General features: G+C 49.0%; 5 protein-coding genes across 5 annotated transcripts; 2 read left to right on the forward strand and 3 right to left on the reverse strand.

Moving 5' to 3' along the window:
- Positions 1–2,061: 2,061 nt before the first annotated feature.
- On the reverse strand, positions 2,062–3,091 carry FTJAE_7263 (putative AFG1-ATPase family protein; the record flags this gene model as incomplete). The annotated part of the gene is made up of 2 exons (XM_037353963.1): positions 2,062–2,917; positions 2,967–3,091. The coding sequence occupies 2 exons, from the start codon at positions 3,089–3,091 to the stop codon at positions 2,062–2,064; spliced, it is 981 nt and encodes a 326-aa protein (XP_037205670.1).
- A 1,576-nt stretch (positions 3,092–4,667) lies between these two features.
- On the reverse strand, positions 4,668–5,316 carry FTJAE_7264 (uncharacterized protein; the record flags this gene model as incomplete). Its single annotated transcript, XM_037353964.1, has 2 exons — positions 4,668–5,009; positions 5,059–5,316. 2 exons carry the CDS (start codon positions 5,314–5,316, stop codon positions 4,668–4,670), a joined length of 600 nt encoding a protein of 199 aa, XP_037205671.1.
- A 7,413-nt stretch (positions 5,317–12,729) lies between these two features.
- Positions 12,730–13,586, forward strand: FTJAE_7265 (uncharacterized protein; the record flags this gene model as incomplete). Its single annotated transcript, XM_037353965.1, has 2 exons — positions 12,730–12,744; positions 12,822–13,586. The coding sequence occupies 2 exons, from the start codon at positions 12,730–12,732 to the stop codon at positions 13,584–13,586; spliced, it is 780 nt and encodes a 259-aa protein (XP_037205672.1).
- A 1,130-nt stretch (positions 13,587–14,716) lies between these two features.
- FTJAE_7266 (uncharacterized protein) lies at positions 14,717–15,517 on the forward strand (the record flags this gene model as incomplete). Its single annotated transcript, XM_037353966.1, has 1 exon — positions 14,717–15,517. The coding sequence occupies one exon, from the start codon at positions 14,717–14,719 to the stop codon at positions 15,515–15,517; it is 801 nt and encodes a 266-aa protein (XP_037205673.1).
- A 251-nt stretch (positions 15,518–15,768) lies between these two features.
- FTJAE_7267 (phosphatase) lies at positions 15,769–17,178 on the reverse strand (the record flags this gene model as incomplete). The annotated part of the gene is made up of 4 exons (XM_037353967.1): positions 15,769–16,778; positions 16,837–16,927; positions 16,979–17,102; positions 17,162–17,178. The coding sequence occupies 4 exons, from the start codon at positions 17,176–17,178 to the stop codon at positions 15,769–15,771; spliced, it is 1,242 nt and encodes a 413-aa protein (XP_037205674.1).
- Positions 17,179–19,029: the final 1,851 nt, after the last annotated feature.

Below are 19,029 nucleotides of genomic sequence, written 5' to 3' on the forward strand. Positions count from 1 at the left end.
CACTGACGCCAGGAGTCAGGTACACAAGTCGTATGATTGGTTAGCACAGACCCGCTGAATCTGTTTAGCCAGGAACCGTTGAGGCGCCGGCCAATCCGTAATGGCTTATCCAATCGACCCCTGTGCAGCGTGGCTGCTACAGCTCCCAGCTCTAACGTCTTCCAACCCAAATTAGAGAATAGCCCCGATTTCATTAAAATTATCCCACACCCACTCACACTCTCCTTTTCCATGGATGATGGATCTAATAACGAATATTGACCGATTTACTCAAGAATGTTAGTCTATCGAGCTTGCCTTCGGTAAACGTTTCCATTCTGTCATCGGCTTCCTGCGCTTTAGCTGGTTACTGTGTTTGTTGCAGCGAGACGGAGTAGAAGAACAGAAAATACTGTACATCATAGTTGCACATACAGGGATGTGTTTACATCTTGGACAACACAAATGATCACACCAACTGTTTTGATTCGATAATAAGAGTCAGTGATATCTTTTTTTGTTCTCTATTTGAATGAGTGGCTCAATTTCTTCTGCAGGAACTCGAATCTAGAGCTCCCACTAGCATTTATGCTAATTCCATTGATTCGACGACCCATTTCCACGACGTCAGAAGAAACAAACTCCTCCTTTGTTTGGGCCACTTTGACCGCTTTAACTGACGCATTGACTTTATATGTGGGTTGAAACGACAGATGGAGACGAGTCTGTACCTGATCTGTGCTCTTTTGATGTATCCGTCCATCCGCTGGAAATGGCCCTTGTCATGCCGAGATGAGAAAGCATTTCGTGCAGCAATCGATTCTCGAAATGATTAGCGAAGTTTGACAAATATGCCTTGCACAGCAGCATCTTTGCATAAAAACGACGAAATGATTCACAATAGGGTCTAGACGGGCATTCTCAAATTCTAAATACAGGGATTTTAATTAATCTTTAGTTACATCGTAACAACGTCACTGTTTCATGTTCAGCCTCGGTCCCTCTGTCTCGGGTGACAAACAAATGATATCGATGTTAGATCCATTGTTGTTGTGGATATGAGCTGTTGTTTAGATTTACTTTAACGCTTTTCCCCAGCTTCAACTACAGGCGCCGGTGTTCCGCAGTCAATGAGACAAGGCTTTCCCTGCGATACCTCACTGGGTTCCTGGGTATCTAATCAAATTCATAAGTGCTCCGTAGAGAGTAGATACTGGCTAGGTAGATGCCATAAAAGTCATTTCGGCTCTGTTTCGAGATCCTTGGTGTGTTCATCACCTGCTAACAGCGCTGGCTACTCTGTACCTCTGGTAAAATGGAATTTCGCAGAATATCCTGCTTTCGTCCCTTCTATCGTTACTCAAAATTGTGAGTGTGGCTGGTCAGAGACAATTGATTTTCAGGGATTATGATCATCAATGTCTGAGACATGACGTTCCTGCGTGGCTTTAAATTTGTCTTAGTGTTAATGGGTGATTCCCTTTGTCCCTTCAACCATTTTGACATCACAAGGGCCTGAAATTCTTTACAGACCATTAAGAATGCATTCTTTATAGGAGTGGTAACATATATGGGAGGGGAAGCTTTGCAATTATCAGTCGAAGCTCGAAGTGGCCCCCTCAACACCTCTGTTTAAGGTAAGGTAGGTAAGGTAGATTCACACCACCGAGTACGGTAATGGATAACTGTATCCCCAATTCATGAGGCGAGTTACCGAAACATTTCCAAGTTACCTTAGTCAAGTTACGATTCGCCCATGAATACGCTGTTGAGCATCATAAGTATGTTCTTGAACTCTACCCATTCCAGGCGATGAGTTCTCAAACCGTGGTGTTTAAAATGGGGAGTTACCATAGGAAGCGATAAAAACACTCATCCCCTTCCGCGAAATTTTGTATTCAGGCATCATCATATATCTCTATATATAGAAAGCAAATGTGCTCATGTGTGAATCCAAACTGCTCGGTTCAACAGGCGTCATCATACAGTTATAAGTACAAGAGCAGGCAAACGCTCGCTATGCTGAGTCAATGCCCCGGGTATATAATACTTCTCCCACGATCCAGCTTCGCCTCTTCCTCTTCACATAGAATCTTGCATCTGACGGCTTCTCGCCTTGGTCCAGTTATCCTTATCCAACTTTCCGCCTTGAGCTTCAAGACCCATTCCCCTTTCTACCCATTCTTTGCTCTCCATATGCCGCAGTCGACTAAGCGCACGAGCAAATGCGAATGCCTCTTCAGAACTGGCAAAGAGATTTGAGTCTTTGAGCTTGTCAACGCTGTGTACCAGGTCATGGTTGGCAGCAGCATCCTCCGCGTGCTCGTGCTTCACGCCCTGCTTCATGAGGTTTTCGGCGATCTCATCTCGGGAAACAAAAAGATCTGAAAGGGGTTTTTCTGTAGTGAGGACAAGCTTGGCGTTGCCCTCATACACAACATCGATGAATGTGATGAAGCGTCGCGCGAGATCTCGCTGCTGATGAGTCATTGCGGGAATATCGGTTACAATGAATGCCTCATAAGCCCGAACCAGCTCAATGAAATCAGCAGCGGATTTTGGTTGTCGGATCAATTCGTCAAAGGTGAACCATGCCGCTCGTCCGCTGACTCGAGGAACATAAATCTCACGACCCCAGACCTTTTGCGTCTCGGGTCGAGGCTCAGGCTGTTCAGGATCGCCGAGGAACCGGAACCATTTCTCTGCGTGTGCATGCGCATGGCTGTCGAGTGAAGTGTGGTACACACCAGATGGAGGTCGAGGGATCTTTCGGTAATCGGTTGGCGAGTCGAGATTTATGACATGCAAACGATTCTTGAGAAGTTCGATGGCGGGGATGAATGACTCCCGCTGGACACCATTCTTGTACAGCTCGTCGGGGTGTCTGTTGGAAGTTGTTACCAGGACTACACCGTTTGCCATGAGAGACTCAAGCAGTCTGTATAGGGTCAGCATTGAGCGAATTTGAAGTAATAAAGTGCACCCACCGTCTCAAAATCATTGCATCTGCTACATCCGTGCACTGGAACTCGTCGAAACAGAGCACATTTGCCTGTTGAGCAATGTCGGCCGCGATATATGGTACTCCGTCAATGTCGTTTCCGTGCTCCATTTTGAATCTATGAAGTCTCTTGTGTACATCTTGCATGAAGTTGTTGAAATGAATTCGACTTTTTGACTTAACAGATGGAGGCAGAGTTTCGTATAACAGATCCATCAACATGGTCTTGCCACAACCCACGTCACCATAGAGATACAAGCCCCTCGGAAGATCGTTAGGGATATCCCCAGTAGCCGACCTGCTGCCGCCTGCGCCGAAGAGCGACGAGAATATTGACTTCTTCGTGGGCTTGAGGGATTCGATGCTGGGGTGCTGGACTGGCGGGGCATCATATTTCTCCAACTCATGATATAAGTTTTGGAAATTCTGTATGATCCCTTCTCTCTTATCAGTACTGGCTTACATTCCCGGCTAGATTCCGACGTTCTCACCTCTTTGGTGTTCATCGTTTCGCAGTATGCCTGCCTGTACCCTTCTGTCATATTCTGGAATTGGACCTCCGCCGTGTATAGGTTCAGCATCGACTACTGTTGCCATCGACCGCGATCGGTTAAAACATGACGTCGATAAGTTTGCGCCTTGAACCGTAAGGGCTTGTTGTGTTTGTCGGCAATATAAGCCCGTCCTCAAGCCCTGTGATGTTGCGCTCGTCCGAAGCGCCCTCGCAAATCTACCGCCATCCGCCGATAGTCGTAACAACCGAGGATGGCGAGCAGTGGCTCTACACCTCAGCGCGCCGCGCATATTGATCGCATGTATTTCGCAAGAATTGAGGCGTTTTCGTTCGCGATCGTTCGTTGGTGAGTATACAGAAATAAGTTTGTAACATGAGAGAGTTACTCATGGAGGGGAGTTGCGAATCCGGTATGCGAGTGACGATTGTGTGGGCCGGGTTTAGAATTGGTCCCCGGTACTGGTGACCCGAAGGCTGCCGATATTCCCGGATGTCCTTTCAATCAAGCACTCCTGTGTCAGCTTGCCAATCACTCACAGGTTACTTGATGACTTCCAGCAGTCTACCCTAGATGCTCGACTCGTATTTCAACCAGCTGCTCACTATTTCACATGATGTATTCCCAGCACTCCAAACTCACATCTCTCGTTTTGAACTCTTTGTCAACTGTTTCCAAAAGCTATATTCGAGCATAATTATTTCTTCAAAGACCGGCCCGGTTACTCTACTCTCGGGGTCTTCAGGCAAGATGCCGATTCAACTCCGAAGGCAAAGCATCAGCAATTATAAATCCTATTACGGAGGTCCGAACCCTTAGATGTTACGAGATGGTTCTAAACTCCTTGAGCACGACCCGGAGATGGTTCTCCGACCAAGGTAAGTGACTTGATAGTAACGGCAAGTTGCCCTCCAAAACCTGCATGTGGTTGTCATTATAAGATTAGACATTTGGAATCTGGCGGGTAACCGGGTTCGAGGTTGTGCATCAGTCCAATAAGTACTCTGAACCAGTGATCGATTCATTCAATCCTTGTCTGGTGGACACAAGTTTCGGTCGGTATTCAGGCTCACAGGTATTACAGTAAATAATAGCTTCAAATTACTCCCGCTGTTTTAAACACAGTTCCCAGACGATTTCGTGAATATCATGTCGCATCTGTCCCAACACTCCGCCTAGGCCATAATAACTGCAAGACCAATGATGGCGACCAGACCAGTGAGAGGAGCACCAAGAACACCAGCAGCATTATCGTCGTTGCCACCATCCTTGGACTTTCCGGAGCTGCTGTCGCTATCTGAGTCGGCGTCACCAGCGTCCACCAACTCGCCACCAAATGGCTTCTTGCCTGGGTTGACCCCAGAACTTAGCTCCGATGCACGCTTCTTATAGTCGGAGAGAGTCTTGTTGGAGTCGGCGTTGATGATACCAACCATACCCGAGGCGCATTCTTTGCCCTGGGAGGAGTAGAAAGGCGTAGGGTCAGTGTCATTGACGGTGACCTTGAAAATCTTGTCCTAGAGACGTGTTAGAAATCGCAAAGAGGCCTGAGGAGTCGCAACTTACGGCAGATCCGTTGTCAGTGGGAACGAACCCGGAAAAGAAGCCAGTGCCCATGTCGAGAGGAGAGCAAGGGTATCGGTAATCGCCAGCAACGACGCTGTGGTTCTTGGGCTCGAAATGGAACTCAAGGACATCACCCTTCTCAGCCTCAACCTCTTCGGGGTCGAACTTGTCGTCGCTGGTAGCTGTGATCTTAATAGTCTTCGCGCTGGCCAAGTACGCCAAAACGGCTGAGGCGAACAACGTCTTGAGCGAAGGCATTATCAGTGGGTGGTAGAGCGGTGCTGTGAAACTACGTGACGCGTTGGTGCAAGAGTATAAGCCCGTGAGGATCAATAAGTAAGGCAGGTTGGCAAGTTGGTAAGTTGGAGTTTATCGGTTCATGAGAAGTTGACCGCTACAAGCAAGCATGTTAAAAAGATTCACCGTCAAGCCAAGAGTCGCCTGTTGCCCAGCAGCCCCTAATATCAGGGCAATTTTTCCGTGTTACTTCTGACAAGGGTCAGTTGATACTCTATTCTGATTGCCCAACAGAGTAGCGAAGATCACGGTGTGACCAAGGGGAGATCAAGGCGATGCAGGGGCTCTCCATCACGAAGGATTCACTGGTTGGTGCGTTGAGGTCGGGTACCTATTTGTTCCATCGAGAGCCCTGTTTACTTGTGCAACCCCAGCAACCAGAAGCTCAAGGATAACGGGCTACCCTAGAGCTCCAACTAACAGCTGGAAATCTGTATGTTCGTCCAAGTTGACTTACGACATGCCCGATCCTTTGAGTTGACAAGGGTTCAGGTTCTAGAACTCTGTTGCAAGATAAGACAAGACTTGTTCAATGGTATCAAGAGAATGTTTCTTCAGTCTCGGACGAGATGTGAGACACATGCCATTAAACAAGGCTGTGGAGCACAGCTGAGACCATCAGCTAGAACGAGATGAATGCTGCAAACGGCTGAGCCGGTGTATCTATCCTTGTTGCTGATCTCGAAAGGTAACATGGGTTCCATTCACCGCTCTACGCATGTCGGTTGCGACGTAGTACGCTCATACGTGGGATGCAAACCTCCCTCTGTGCAGCATCAAGGTTGAACGAAGAACAAAGAGCGACCTCCAGGTAAGTGAGTATACAACTACATGTGCCCTGCAGGGCAGGCCTTGCAGCCTTCTCATGACTCTGGTAACTTTTCAACGTCCGTTAGTGAAACGATGGAATGTGCATTAGTTGGTTGACAATGCAGGCACGCACTATGTCATGAACTCTGGTCATTGCATGGCTTAAACGTTTTCCCATATCATGAAGCTTGTTTTCACCAAGCAACGGTGTAATGTACTCTATACATATTCCAGGTTGGTGTACTGACTGACTCAGCTCGTGCCCCATCTCCCGATAGCACTTCCGGGGTCACGGAATACCGGTGCTGAGAACCGTACTCCACAGCTATTCCGGGTCCGAGTGTTCAGCGGACCGACAAAGAAATAACCCTCTCCGGTCGCTGGGCATTTTCGGAAGCTATGGCCAAACCTGGCCGTAAACCCGAAACGAGTGGTCGGGGACTCGGCGTCCTCGGCCGAGAATGACTAGCTCGGAGGTACGTCGTACGTACTACGCAAAGGGACGGATCCATCGACGCCAGTCTAGATCCCGGGAATTTGATGATGGGGCTGAGCCGCATCTTTAACTTTGGCCCAATGTAATAATGAACGGGCTGCTAGATCGACGTTATGATCTGCAAAGTAAATTGAGCCCTAAACATGATCGTGATGTTGAGTGACACATGTGTCATCCCTACGGACGCAAACGATATTGGGGTTAATATCAGCAAATAGCCAGGTTTGATGCAGGAATTTCAGTAATGGGAAAGAATGAGCTATTGCGGTATGTCATCAAATTTCCCCAGTATCCCCACATACATACTTTACGGCCTGAGGCTGAGCTGCAATGGCAAATCAAGGGCCCTAAGGATGAAGAAACATCGTTTGGCAGCGTGCCTCACGAGTCTCCTACCACATCTAGAAGAATCAATATTGTGATCCGCAAACAGCTAAGATATATGGTCTGGGTCTCGACCTTGCGTAGACTGGGGCCAACATTCTCACGTGAAACACGAACGACATGCGACTTTCGATTCAGTATCCAAAAGATCATACAGATAAAGTGGCCAAGGGATCAAGCCACACGCTAGCTGCTGTCACCGGCTATCGTACCTGAACAAGGCCACGGAGGCTATGGTGTCTTTGAGCGTTTTAGCGGTTCATCCCTAGGGCATGCATGTCATCAATGGAATCTAGAACATCGTATTACTCACTACAATAAAGAACAAAGAGAACAATACAGTAGAGTGCCGCGTAATGTTCAATAAACAATGGGCTAGAACGTTGAAGAACACAACTGTACACTACCGAATACCCAAGGTGATGGGAATATTGGATGTTCCTAGTCGTCAATGAATTGAACAGTGCCGTGTACCTACTTTGTTATCCGAGTTTGTCTTTATGCCTGGAATAGCTATTTAGTTACTAAGCGCTGGGTATTTACCAACAGCGTGACACAACAGCGACAGTAGCATAACTGAATACGCGACAACACAATCGACAAGACGCACGCGAGATTCCATGATCGATGTATCCCAATCGCCAACGACAGCCTCAAAAGAGGTATCTGAGAACCCGAGCCAGTAAAACTTCCCCGGATCCCCAACGCCAGAACACAAATGGAACATTGGGCTCTAGACCACTGGAGACGACGAAGACTCTGCCGCGCTTTTCATCATGGTTCCAACCGCTTCGACGATACGACCCCCAAGAGTCCTTTTTTCCATTCCCCAAAGTTACATTCCTCATTGACCAACCAATAGGACTCAAGTGTCAGATATGCCATCAGGCGAGCTGTCAGATCAAATCAGACGCAGAGCCGCCTGACGAAAGTACGTTTAGTCTAATGCCATGTGGTCATGCTGCTTGCTTGCAGTGCCTTGAAGGGTGGTTCGAGTATCAGGGCACTTGCCCCTTCTGCCGAGTCGATCTCATCTATCCCGGGTGTGAGCATAGAGTTCCAGTGAGACCCCTGACTAGGGAAGGACTTCATCTGCTACCAAGGACACTACCAGACCAGGGCAGGATCCCGAATTTCTGTGCGCAGTGCCTCAAGGAAACATTGTTGAGTCAAGCAAAAGAAAAATTCAATCAAGCCACAGAAGAGTTTAAAGCAGCCAGACTGCGATTTGACCACACCAAAGCGGCCGCTGACAAGGCAATTATGCTGAACATGCAAGAAGAGTTTGAGACAGTGCTCCGAGATGAGGTATACCTCAAACGACTAAGCACGTGGTTGACAAGCTGGTAGGGTGTCATGATGCAGGGAGTCATGACTCGATCGACGGTAGGTAGGGGTGAGATAGCCTTTGAGATGCAACTAGTATCCGCGGAAGTCGCAAAAGTACACGATACTTAGTCTGCAGCAATAGAAATTTCCTCAGCCTGCTCGAGTCAGAAAGTAAAGGATAGACAGGGATAGACAGTGGCTGAAAGAAGCGGTATTGAGCAACCTAAGCTGCCACATGCTGGTTGCCTGTATCTTGGGCATCATCGGCGAAGCTGCCATGGAACAACGACATTTCTCCCCCATAACCACCTGAATCGCGAATGTGACGTGGATGCTACGTATGCACATGCGTTGAGAAAAAAATTCCCGAGGACTTGCAAGGACGGGCCGACAATTCAGCTGTCTAGGGACCTCATGGTGGTCGATCTGGTGCATAAGCTTGAGTCGGTACTGGGTTTTCGCACCTAGTGTCCGCCCGAACTGACTCGACGACCTCTGATTGGGGGCGGCCTTGGTTTTTGATGGTTGTGAATTGCTTATCAGTTTTGTGATCCGAGGTTGGCGTTTCGGATGTTTTGCAGAATAGGGAAACTAAACAAAGAGCCGCAGGGAGATATAGAGGGCTGAGTAATTTAGAGATGAGGGAGAATTGAAGGCAGCGCGCGGACAAGAAGGAGAGTCCGAATAGGTAGTTGAAGTGGATCTCCGGCGGGAAGAGGGGCGCAGGGCAGACCCACTCTCAACGGCAGCTCCGTGACCGCGACGGGCAACAACGGGTCGGGACTGCAGAAATCAAGACAAGATTACAAAGATATTAGTGAATGAGCCATTTCCGCGTTTCTAAAGCTCTATTCACCACTGAAGCCGCCAAGATTACGTGTTTTCGAGTCTATGCTTTTCACGTTTCTTGTTTCTGACCCATACAATTCCGTGCTTGCAGCATTCTCGGCCGGGTCGTCGGAGGATCATACAAGGATGGTAAGGGTATCCTCTTTCCCCTTGTCAATGGGTGTGACCGTGATGCAGCTTGAATAGTTTTTCTCATAGTCGGTCTGGGAACCGGGTTTGATGCCCGGTACCCCCGCTACCACGACCGCGGCGCTGGGACTTATGCTTGTAAGTTGGACGGCCTGCTGAAGTCTCCATTGAAACTTGTAAGTGACACATCATATACGGTGAGAATAGAATAGCTAGACGTAAGGGCATTAAGCGAGACCAATGTGTATTATCATACGAGTTCTAAAGATGGCGATGAAATGACTACCGAGGCATGGATGTGTATTCGGCAAACCGAATTTATGTCGGCCAACAATGGCTGTAAAGACAGTCAGTCTACTTTGTAGAAACTTGTCTAACCGAGTATTTGCCGAGGGATCTATCATAGTACATATATTTGATCTGATACTTGGACAGAGTTTCCGATTTTGACTACAGTGGATAAAGGTCTGTTGACAAGCAAAACGTTCTTGCAGTTAAATTGACCAGTTTTGTTAACCCTCAACGGTCGGCATTTGCCGAGGTGGGGACAGGGTCTGGACTTAGGCCCCTCAGCCACATCCTCGACGTTGAGTTCCAAACCCTTGGATCAGCCTTGGGGTCTTGTTCCCTGGCGAAGATCGAGATTTAGGGGGGGGGGCTCTACCAATTTTGGGGAATGGCAGGCACATGACGATATCTTCGCCAGCCCAGCCCAGCCCCAGGTCCGAGTTTATTGCGGTGGGTGCAGAACAGAACACACTGCGTCATATCACGACATCGTCTAGTCATTAAGGCACAGCCAACTCAATCATACCTAAGTTACCTAGCATCAGGTACCTTGTCCATTGATGGGCAGTGCGTTCTCCTGCGCAAATGTCCCTGTCCTGCTGGACTTACCCAGCTTGGCTGTTGCTTCCACCCAAGCAAATGACTGCTCAGATGCTTTCTCCTTTCACACGAATCAACTGGGACAGCTAAAAAAAAAAAAAAAGTTCCAGCATGTTACATCGCATAGACGTGCCTATTACAGTATGACCATGATCCGCTTGGTTCGTTCTAGGCTCGCGATCTGTCTCCCTTGATTGATCCCGGTCATTTCGACAATGCTATTACGTTCTCTGTATTTGCGCCCGCCGCGTTAGGTATTGTACTGTGCAATACGGAACTCGAGCTGTGGTTGGGCCATCTCTGTTTTAGTGTTTCTGTTTGAATTTGCATCACCGCCTATTATTTTCTCATTCTCGACCGTTGTGGTCCTAGTCATGCGCCGTGGAATCTAACCGCGATCTCATAACAGCACCGGGGATAGTGTTGAGCCACCAGACGACGCCTTAAACGGCCAGACGATACGTACTTCTTATTTTGTTTGATGGATCTGGGTTTTTTGTTTTATTTGGAGACCGGCCTTGTCGTTCCTTTTTCGGTTCCCTAGACATGAGCGACCGTGCATCGCTAGCGGCATCCATGGCTTCACATCCTGATCTCCTAACTCTCCTCAGAACGGGCTTGTTCTATTTCGAAAAAAGAAAAGAACGGCGCCTGGCAACACCTCCAACAAAGCTTAGCCTTAATGGTAGCCGGGGAATGGTGTCACCCTAGGGGTCTTGGTTCCCACGGCTCTTGTGAGATTTCCCACTACGTTGTAGGCGAAAGGAGATGCCTGTCAGTAGACTATGTGTTTTCAAGATGCTAGTTAGCCTCCACGATCACAGGCAAACACGATCGCAAAACATACGGAGGATGCAAATCTACCGCCCCTTCGCCGCTGCTGCTGTCGCTGCCGCCGGCGCCGGAACAGTGTTGTGCTCACACGTAACTCTGTGCCCTCCGCTATGCTGGGATTGGGATGGGAGGGGATGGGAGGGCTTGATACTTTCATATCCTCATGTTCTCAGCGACTGAATTTCAAGGATGCGTGTTTATGAGCGCGTGGCTCAGCAATGATCTCCGTACAGCGCACCCTGTCCGTCTGACTTACACCCACCTTATCGCCACAAGGGGGCAATAACGGCTCACGCCAGCCCGTCTTTTTCTGCAGCGAGGTTCGAAAGTGGGTGTGATGTGCCATTTATTAGCCATACCCTCGGAGCCGCTGCCCTCGCAATCACCGAATCATGTCGTCGTCGTCGGGTTTATGCCCAACCAAGCATGATACCCATTCACCAAATCACTAACATCGGTTTTGGGTCCTGGCCCCTCTGCCGTCCAGGCCTCCGTCATTTCAGCTACAACTCCGCTTTCCGTGAACTCAAAATCTTCTCAGCCACTACCTTCGAAGGACAGGATCCCTGGAGGCATTGCCAGTCCCCAGACACCTCTTTGCTGTACGGCAATACTTCCCGTTCAATCAATTGCTTCTTGGCACAGCTGCTAGATGGTGGTTTCATGGCTTTCGATACAGTTTCTCACGTCCCCAAGTCTCATATTCTGTCGGGCCCGCCTGTATGGAGTATGTGTATGTATACGGCTTGCTAGTGAGACACCTATCTTGAGTTTCCTCTACACCCCCCTAGACTACTGTACATGACCGACCTACGCAATGTGATCTCAACTTCACTCGCCTTTCGAGAATGGCAACAAGATATTGGACGGGGCATGTCGAGAGGAGCAGTTCGAAAGTCGCGGTGTCAGCGCTCAAAGTGTGGCTTGTTAGCATTTTCCACATATCGAGTTGGTGGCGCGCTGCTCGCTCGCCCGGTTCATGGATCTCTTGCTACCGAGTTGACCGGCTCTTTGTCTTTTGCAGATTGCAATGCACCAGGGTTGCAGCTAGCTTATGACTGTTGCTTGTAGCGCAGCCCTGCAGCATATTCCCAGCATAACCGGCTGCCACTTGCATCGACTGGTCTCGTTGTCCCGCGCCGGCCCAGTGGTCTTCGTCCCAATAGGGCTGCCCCGTCCGTTGATGGGGTTCTCCGGGCCCTGGATCTCTAGAGGCACATGTATCTGATACTTCCTCCAGACTGTAGTATAGAAGCCCCCAATACCTCTTTCTTTCCTTTCGCCGTCTCCTAAAGAAACACTTGCCGCTGTGGCTGACCTTCCCATGTGGCGGGCCCTCTCGTGAGCTTATCGTCTTAAGTCTTCATAAATACCCTGGTATATGTCACCGCTGGTGCCCCATCCATCCTTTCAATAAAAGGGAAAGCGTCATCTATTAGACCTGGGTTGTTTTTCATCAGGACCACTCCAGCTTCATACAACTTGAGCTCTTGCCCATTATCCTTTGTGCCTTTCGTTGATCTTCATCAGTGTTGGTAGACCAACACCACGGCGCCGTCGCAAAGAGCTTGTTACGAGATTCGCGATCTGGCCTAGATGCCGAACTCCTGTCGCATACTGACAACGCCTGTCCCGTTAAGTTATAAAACGACTAAATGTCAACGCCGGCAGTACGTGGCCCGTTCCTCTGTCCATATCCATTCCTCCTCGATCCATGTTCCTAATGTTGGCATGTCCTTGTCTATAGCAAAAAGCAAACCTTGCCCGGATTAGAGATAATCAGAGGAGATCCCGGGCCCGAAGAAGAGAGTATCTCCAAGAGCTCGAGCAACGACTCCGAGTGTATGAGTTGCAGGGGGTCGAGGCGTCCTCAGAGGTGCAACATGCTGCGCGGAGGGTTGCAGAGGAGAATAGACAACTTCGTGGTCTTCTCAACCGACATGGGATCAGCGATGACTACATTAGTAGTTACTTGAACTCGGGTACAGCGTCGTCGCAGAACGATCCGGCAGCAATATCGCACTTCCCCCCCAATACTCACAGCGATAGTGTCCAATCCCTTCAGCAGGTTATAGCGCCCCGGAGACCTACAGCTCTCGATACTGGGGTATCTTACGGCCTCCCTCCGCAGGAAAGCCGTGAACCATCTATCGCGAGTGGATCTACGAGCAGTTCTTCTATGTGGGAATCTGGCCAAGCTATCCAGCCACCTTCAGCATACACCCGACCACTTCCCTCCAACGTCCCTACACCAGTACCGAGGCAGTCGATAACTTCGTCAATGCATCCCCAGCACTACACCTCTCAAATGTTCCATGATCCTCAAGTTTCACGGACCGAAAGCTACCACGCTATCGCTACCCCTGGATCTTTGATGGATGATCCCCGGCGACACAGCTACTCTGTGGCACCCATGCCTGGAGATGTCTCGTCAACGATGGGTTATAGCATTCCCATGACTTCTTTTCATAACCCTGTAGGACAAGATGGTGGCCCTTCAGGACCGTGTTGACTGGATGGCCAACCAGCAGAGAGCTTTCGTCCGACCCAATGGACTTCGCTGCGCCCGGTGGCCTCAAAATCCTCTGCCATCCACATCGAACAGGTACCGACAAGTAGCTTCGTGCTGATGCAATTTGCGTGAAGTTCAAGAGGACTTGATACAATCGCTAGGCATAAGCTCCTTCGACCTATCGATAGACTTGACCTGGCGTTTTGGCGGCGATGTGCATTTCCCCACATATTGGATCGATATGGGTGTCCTATCGGTCGCTCGTCTTCTCGAAACACATCCAAGCTTGGTATGTGGGTGGTGTTCCATCGGATGTCCTGCCATGGCGAACTGGATAATGAAACGAAACCTGGGAGAAACCTATGGATGAATGAGCAATGAAACCCAGCGACAAGGCTGAGGTCGACATTCGTTGATGTTCCTGTAGCTTTGTCCTCTACAGACAAAGATTATATTGTTGGAATGTCTTGCAGAATTCTTGTAACATAAAGCAGAAGTCGAACGTCGACAGCGACAAACGAACAACGAACCCAAAGGAACAATGGGTCTTTCATCAGTCTTCAAAGAACGATTGCTGATAGGGCGTTAAGAATAGGAGATACCAACACATGCTATTTCTCATATCGAATATTAATCAAGTACTCTCTCGAACCGACCGTTATACGATCATTCACTTCAGCATTCGCATCTTTGATACCGTTCACGACGTCACAAGTTGAAAATTAAACATCTATGGCACTGCTCTCTGCCAATCTGGAAAAACCACTAGGAACAAAGTGGGAAGAGCTTGACCAGATCCTATCTGCATCGCCTCTTGACGAACAAGCAGTTGAACAATCTACTGATGGCATCCTCAACACTTTGCGCTGTGCGGAACATATGTCGCCTCACACCTATAAAACCTCTCGCCGATCCGGATGCAAAGCATTTGCAAACATCCCAAACCCTTCACTTGGGAACAGATACACAGCTCCTGATGGACACCCAAGTGATAGAAGACTCAGCATCCCGTTGACTTGTCGAGTTGAGGGCATACCGCACATCAAATTATCGGTTCCAATCTCAGGCTTATCCACTGTCAAGGCAGATCACCAAGTATTAAAGAAAGATCAAAGCAAGCTACATCCAACATGGGTCAGCAAGCGAAGAAGAGGAAGCACCAGGAAGTCTCAGCGGAAAACGGGCATTACGGTTCGTTTGGCGCAGGTGAGAAAACCTCCTCAAGATTCTCAGATTGGTTCGAACTCTTTTCAATCTTTCGGACTCGTGTCGGACGCAAAAGACTCAAGCGCCATAGTTTATGGAACAAGGAAGAGGGAGAGAAAAGGACGCGAGTGTCTTCGACCTGTAGCGAAACACCTTCAATGCTGAGGCCGAGACTTCTTGGTGGCGGTGAAGAAGAAATGTTGTCTAGATGTGGTAGGGCGCCGGAAAATACGTCGGATGAGGTGAGAGAATCCGCTGACCTCTGTCAGAAGGATGCCTACAACTTCGACCAGGTTCCTGATGGCTTCAATTCGAAGACGACTTCAGAAACAACAACGGCTTCGGAATTCCCTGAACCCGTTGTGTCACAGGATTTGACCACAAAATGGGCCTTCAGCATCGATGAGGTCAATGCTGCCGCCGCTGTCCTTACCCTTGTCTCTGACATTTGCAGACATCGTGGAAGACTGTCTCTCGAAGACCAAGTCATACTGCGTGATGCCTTCAAAAAGATGCCATACCTCTTAACACCTATAGGAAGGAAAAACGAACCCGAAAAGGCACTCATGTTTCAGATCGAGGCCTACAAGAACCCCGCATCCGCAAGCTGGGGGTCCATTGAAAGCTTCGACACTTTGCAAAATTGGTTAGAATTGCTTGAGAGGTTTGACAACTGTGCGGGGCTTCATCCAAGCCAGGGACCAGGAGGTATGTTGATAGTATAAGTGGCTGGGTTGCATGGGTTTAGAAGCGCTGGAAAGTAGCCTGGAAATGATCGAACTGCATTGCGTGGATATCAAGCATTTGAGAGGCGCAACATGACGATACCCTTTGACTCAGGTGGTATATAATGAATTTGAAAATTATCGTACTCCTTACCCTGCCCATAACCCCGAACCCAAGTTAATTCCGTGATACAAAGCCACATTTGTGGCTGCTAGATGTGAAAATAATAGACAATGGCAAGATAAGATGATCACAAGAAGTAATCCGCAACTGGCTTCTTGGCAGGCATTCCTCGCGAATCTTGGGGTGCAGCTTGGAAAACCCTGTATCGCCGGGCAGGACCGCTCCGAGGAGGCATACCGCCCTCCATCATGACTCCAGTACCACCATCGCTTCTGCCAACATCACCATTGCTACGGGCGAAGAGACCTGTGCCAGATTCGTCTTCGGAGAGTTCCAGGACCGCAGCAACATTTCCACAGCGGTAGCAATAGTTCGGAGCAGACCACACAGTGACGATAGAAGCGTCGAACATTTCCTTGAATCCCTCCATGACAAGCTGATGCGCGCGGGCAATGAGACTCAGGTCGTTCCGATGGTTGAACACCTTGACGATATCAGCTCCAAAGAGGAAGCCTGCACCTCGTGGGGAAAGACCCCAGCCGTCGATCTCATCGGGGTCGGACCAGAGTAGATCGCACATGGCTCCTTCATGAGGGACTTCTTGTTTGCGGTCAATCAAGCGAATCTTGTCAACTGTATCGACCAATGGACTCAAACCACCATGAACACAAAGCACTGCTCCGGCTGGATTTCCCACTGAGCCACCGCTTGACCCTGAAGCGCCGGATCCTGGGGGGCCTGTCTTATCCATTGCTGTTCCGCCTGGGCTTTGGATCTGGTCTTGCGAGCTATCGTCTGGCCGACGTCTGGGAAAGCGGCTCATTATAGAGCCGTTCTGGTCGCATACCTCGATCTCGGTTTCGTCATCGACAGGTTCTACCCCAGGCGACATGGTGTTGGAGGCGCCCAATACGATCGCACCAAGCGCCAGGTAATCAAAGATGTCACAACAGTAACGCCAAACATTAGCGCTGCCGTACTTTCTTATACACTCATCGTAAAAACCGTAGACTGTGGTGATTTGACGAGATTCGTGGTTGCCGCGGATTAGTGTCATTCTATCGGGGTATCGAACTTTTAGGCAGAGTAAAAGGAGGAAAGATTCTAGTGAATAGAAGCCGCGATCGACGAAGTCGCCTAGGAGTTTTGATTAGAGATGTGAAAGTTGGTTGGGTGTGATTAAGGCTGGTCTTACCCATAAACAGGTAATTTGTATCTGGAACATCGCCTCCAACTCGAAAGAGCTCCATCAAATCGTGGAACTGGCCATGAATATCACCACATATCTAATAACAGAATCAGAGATTGCTGAGCCTTCATTAGGACATGAGGCATACCGTTACTGGTGCCGTTACAGTGACGACGTTGCCCTCTTCTATTAAAAGTTCCCGAGCTTTATGACAGAGCTCGCGGACTTGCGCTTCCGGAATTGGTCGACATGCGCGCAGCTGCGCAATGGCCCTGAGAATGAGTTATTAGTTCAAGAATCCGAAGACCGGCGATTGGGCATTCAGCCTCACTTGTCGAGGTCGCTCATCGTGAAAGGGTAGAGTTGGTGGGATGGCACGTGGGGATGCGCGCGCCGCTGATCTTTAATTCTATGCCTTATCGAAGAAAATGATCATAACATATCGTGTGCATCCAGGAGTTGTCATGCGATGTAATGCTATGCGATGCGACGGGATTTGAGCTGATCACGGGGATGACTTGAAAGCTGGGCTCGTGTGTTGGTTGTAGTTGGGGATTTGGAGATTTCGCGATTCGCGGTGTTGAGTGACGCTCTTCGAGGTGGAGACACACAACTGCCCCACCAATTGAACAGCTATAGGTCGGGCTTACATAGAGCCGAGGCCGAAACAATCCCCTTCCGCCGGTAGCCAATGAGAGTCACATCATATCTCAGGTTTGGGTGAGCCTTTACGAATTCTGGATCACCACCACAAATCGCTCGATATTGTCGGCAACGTTGGCTTGGTCAATGCTTGTCTGGAGGACGATGCTACAGCTGTCATGTGAGTTCAATGGCATCTAGAACCCATTGAGACACCCGCTGACGACCAATTGAGACCTTTAGAGTCCACACTGCACCAAACGACCTCCAGACCTAACCAGGGTCATGCCACCACTGCTTCACCCAAAATCGCGAATGACATCGTCGCTCTTCGCAACGACAGTCGCCGCATGCTTTCTAGTCGTCACGATTCCGCATTTGCTTCCTTGCCCTGTACCACGGGCCCGCTTCGCCGATGGAGATGTTATGGTTGACGAGAATGGCCGACGAATGAGATGGAAGAGGAAGGATACCAATCCCAAAGTCGAAGATGGGATTGTTCAGTTTAACGATGTGGCGAGCGACGAGGCAGAGAACGCACAAGATAGAGCAAGGAGGGAATGCCCACTACCGAAGCCGGGAGGCATGCTAGGCGAGTGGTTGGGATTTCACAAGAGCGACAAGGATGCTGGACGATGACCGGCAAATAATGAGCTGACAGATCTCAAAACTATGTATCGAGCGTGGTAGCTCCCTTGATACACATCTGGATGCTTGAATAGCACTCAGGGCGGCTCCCATGGGTTCTGTCTGATATGAACTCCGCTACGATCCTACAAAAACGGGGGAACCATTAAAACGGATTAATAGAAGAGTGCGGTTCTTGGAGAATGGGGCCGACTGTTACTGGAGGGTGATAGCCTTTGTCGAATCCCAAGCCCTAGATGACAACCTTGTTGAAACATACCTACCTTAGCTACGCCTACCCAAGAACCATAAATCAGAAATGGCAATGGGAAGAATAAAAAAATCACAATTAGCTACTCGTCATACTGCATGAGTTAGCCAGATAGCTAGGATGTTCCACTTGGTTGGGAAAATAGTTGTGGAATGATAGTGAACGCGGGATAACCATCTGCTAAGATGTTTCTCTAATGAGATCCGAACGGCTGCATTTCTACGGAGTAGCTTGCGGAGAAATCACACACCTCAAGGTAAGGAAAGGTTAGGTACCTTGGAAAGGTAAGCTCACTACAATCGAAACAACTACATGAAATTCAGAAAGTATAGGCCTGGGCTACTATTTCTCTGAGTCATAGCAGTGAGGAAGGCCTAGGATCAAGTTCATGAGATATCCCAAAATAGCCCGCTCAATTTGTTGGTAGCAGAATACGTTAGCATGGACCTAATACCGGTGGGGTTAAATCAAGGATGAGGGACGATCGGAGAATTGAAGATACGTAGTGACAAGCGGCAAGCGAAGTTTATCTTCTTTACTCCGTACAGGCTTTTTGATGAAACCTGGTCTGATGTCATGGACGCAAAGTTTCCTTAGGAAGTTTTGAAAACTTGATACGATATCTAGGTACTTGTTCTACTTGTGTATCTGGTTCGCGT

Source organism: Fusarium tjaetaba (assembly GCF_013396195.1).
Source record: "Fusarium tjaetaba strain NRRL 66243 chromosome Unknown NRRL66243_c0000145, whole genome shotgun sequence".
In the NCBI taxonomy this organism is placed as follows: Eukaryota; Fungi; Ascomycota; class Sordariomycetes; order Hypocreales; family Nectriaceae; genus Fusarium; species Fusarium tjaetaba.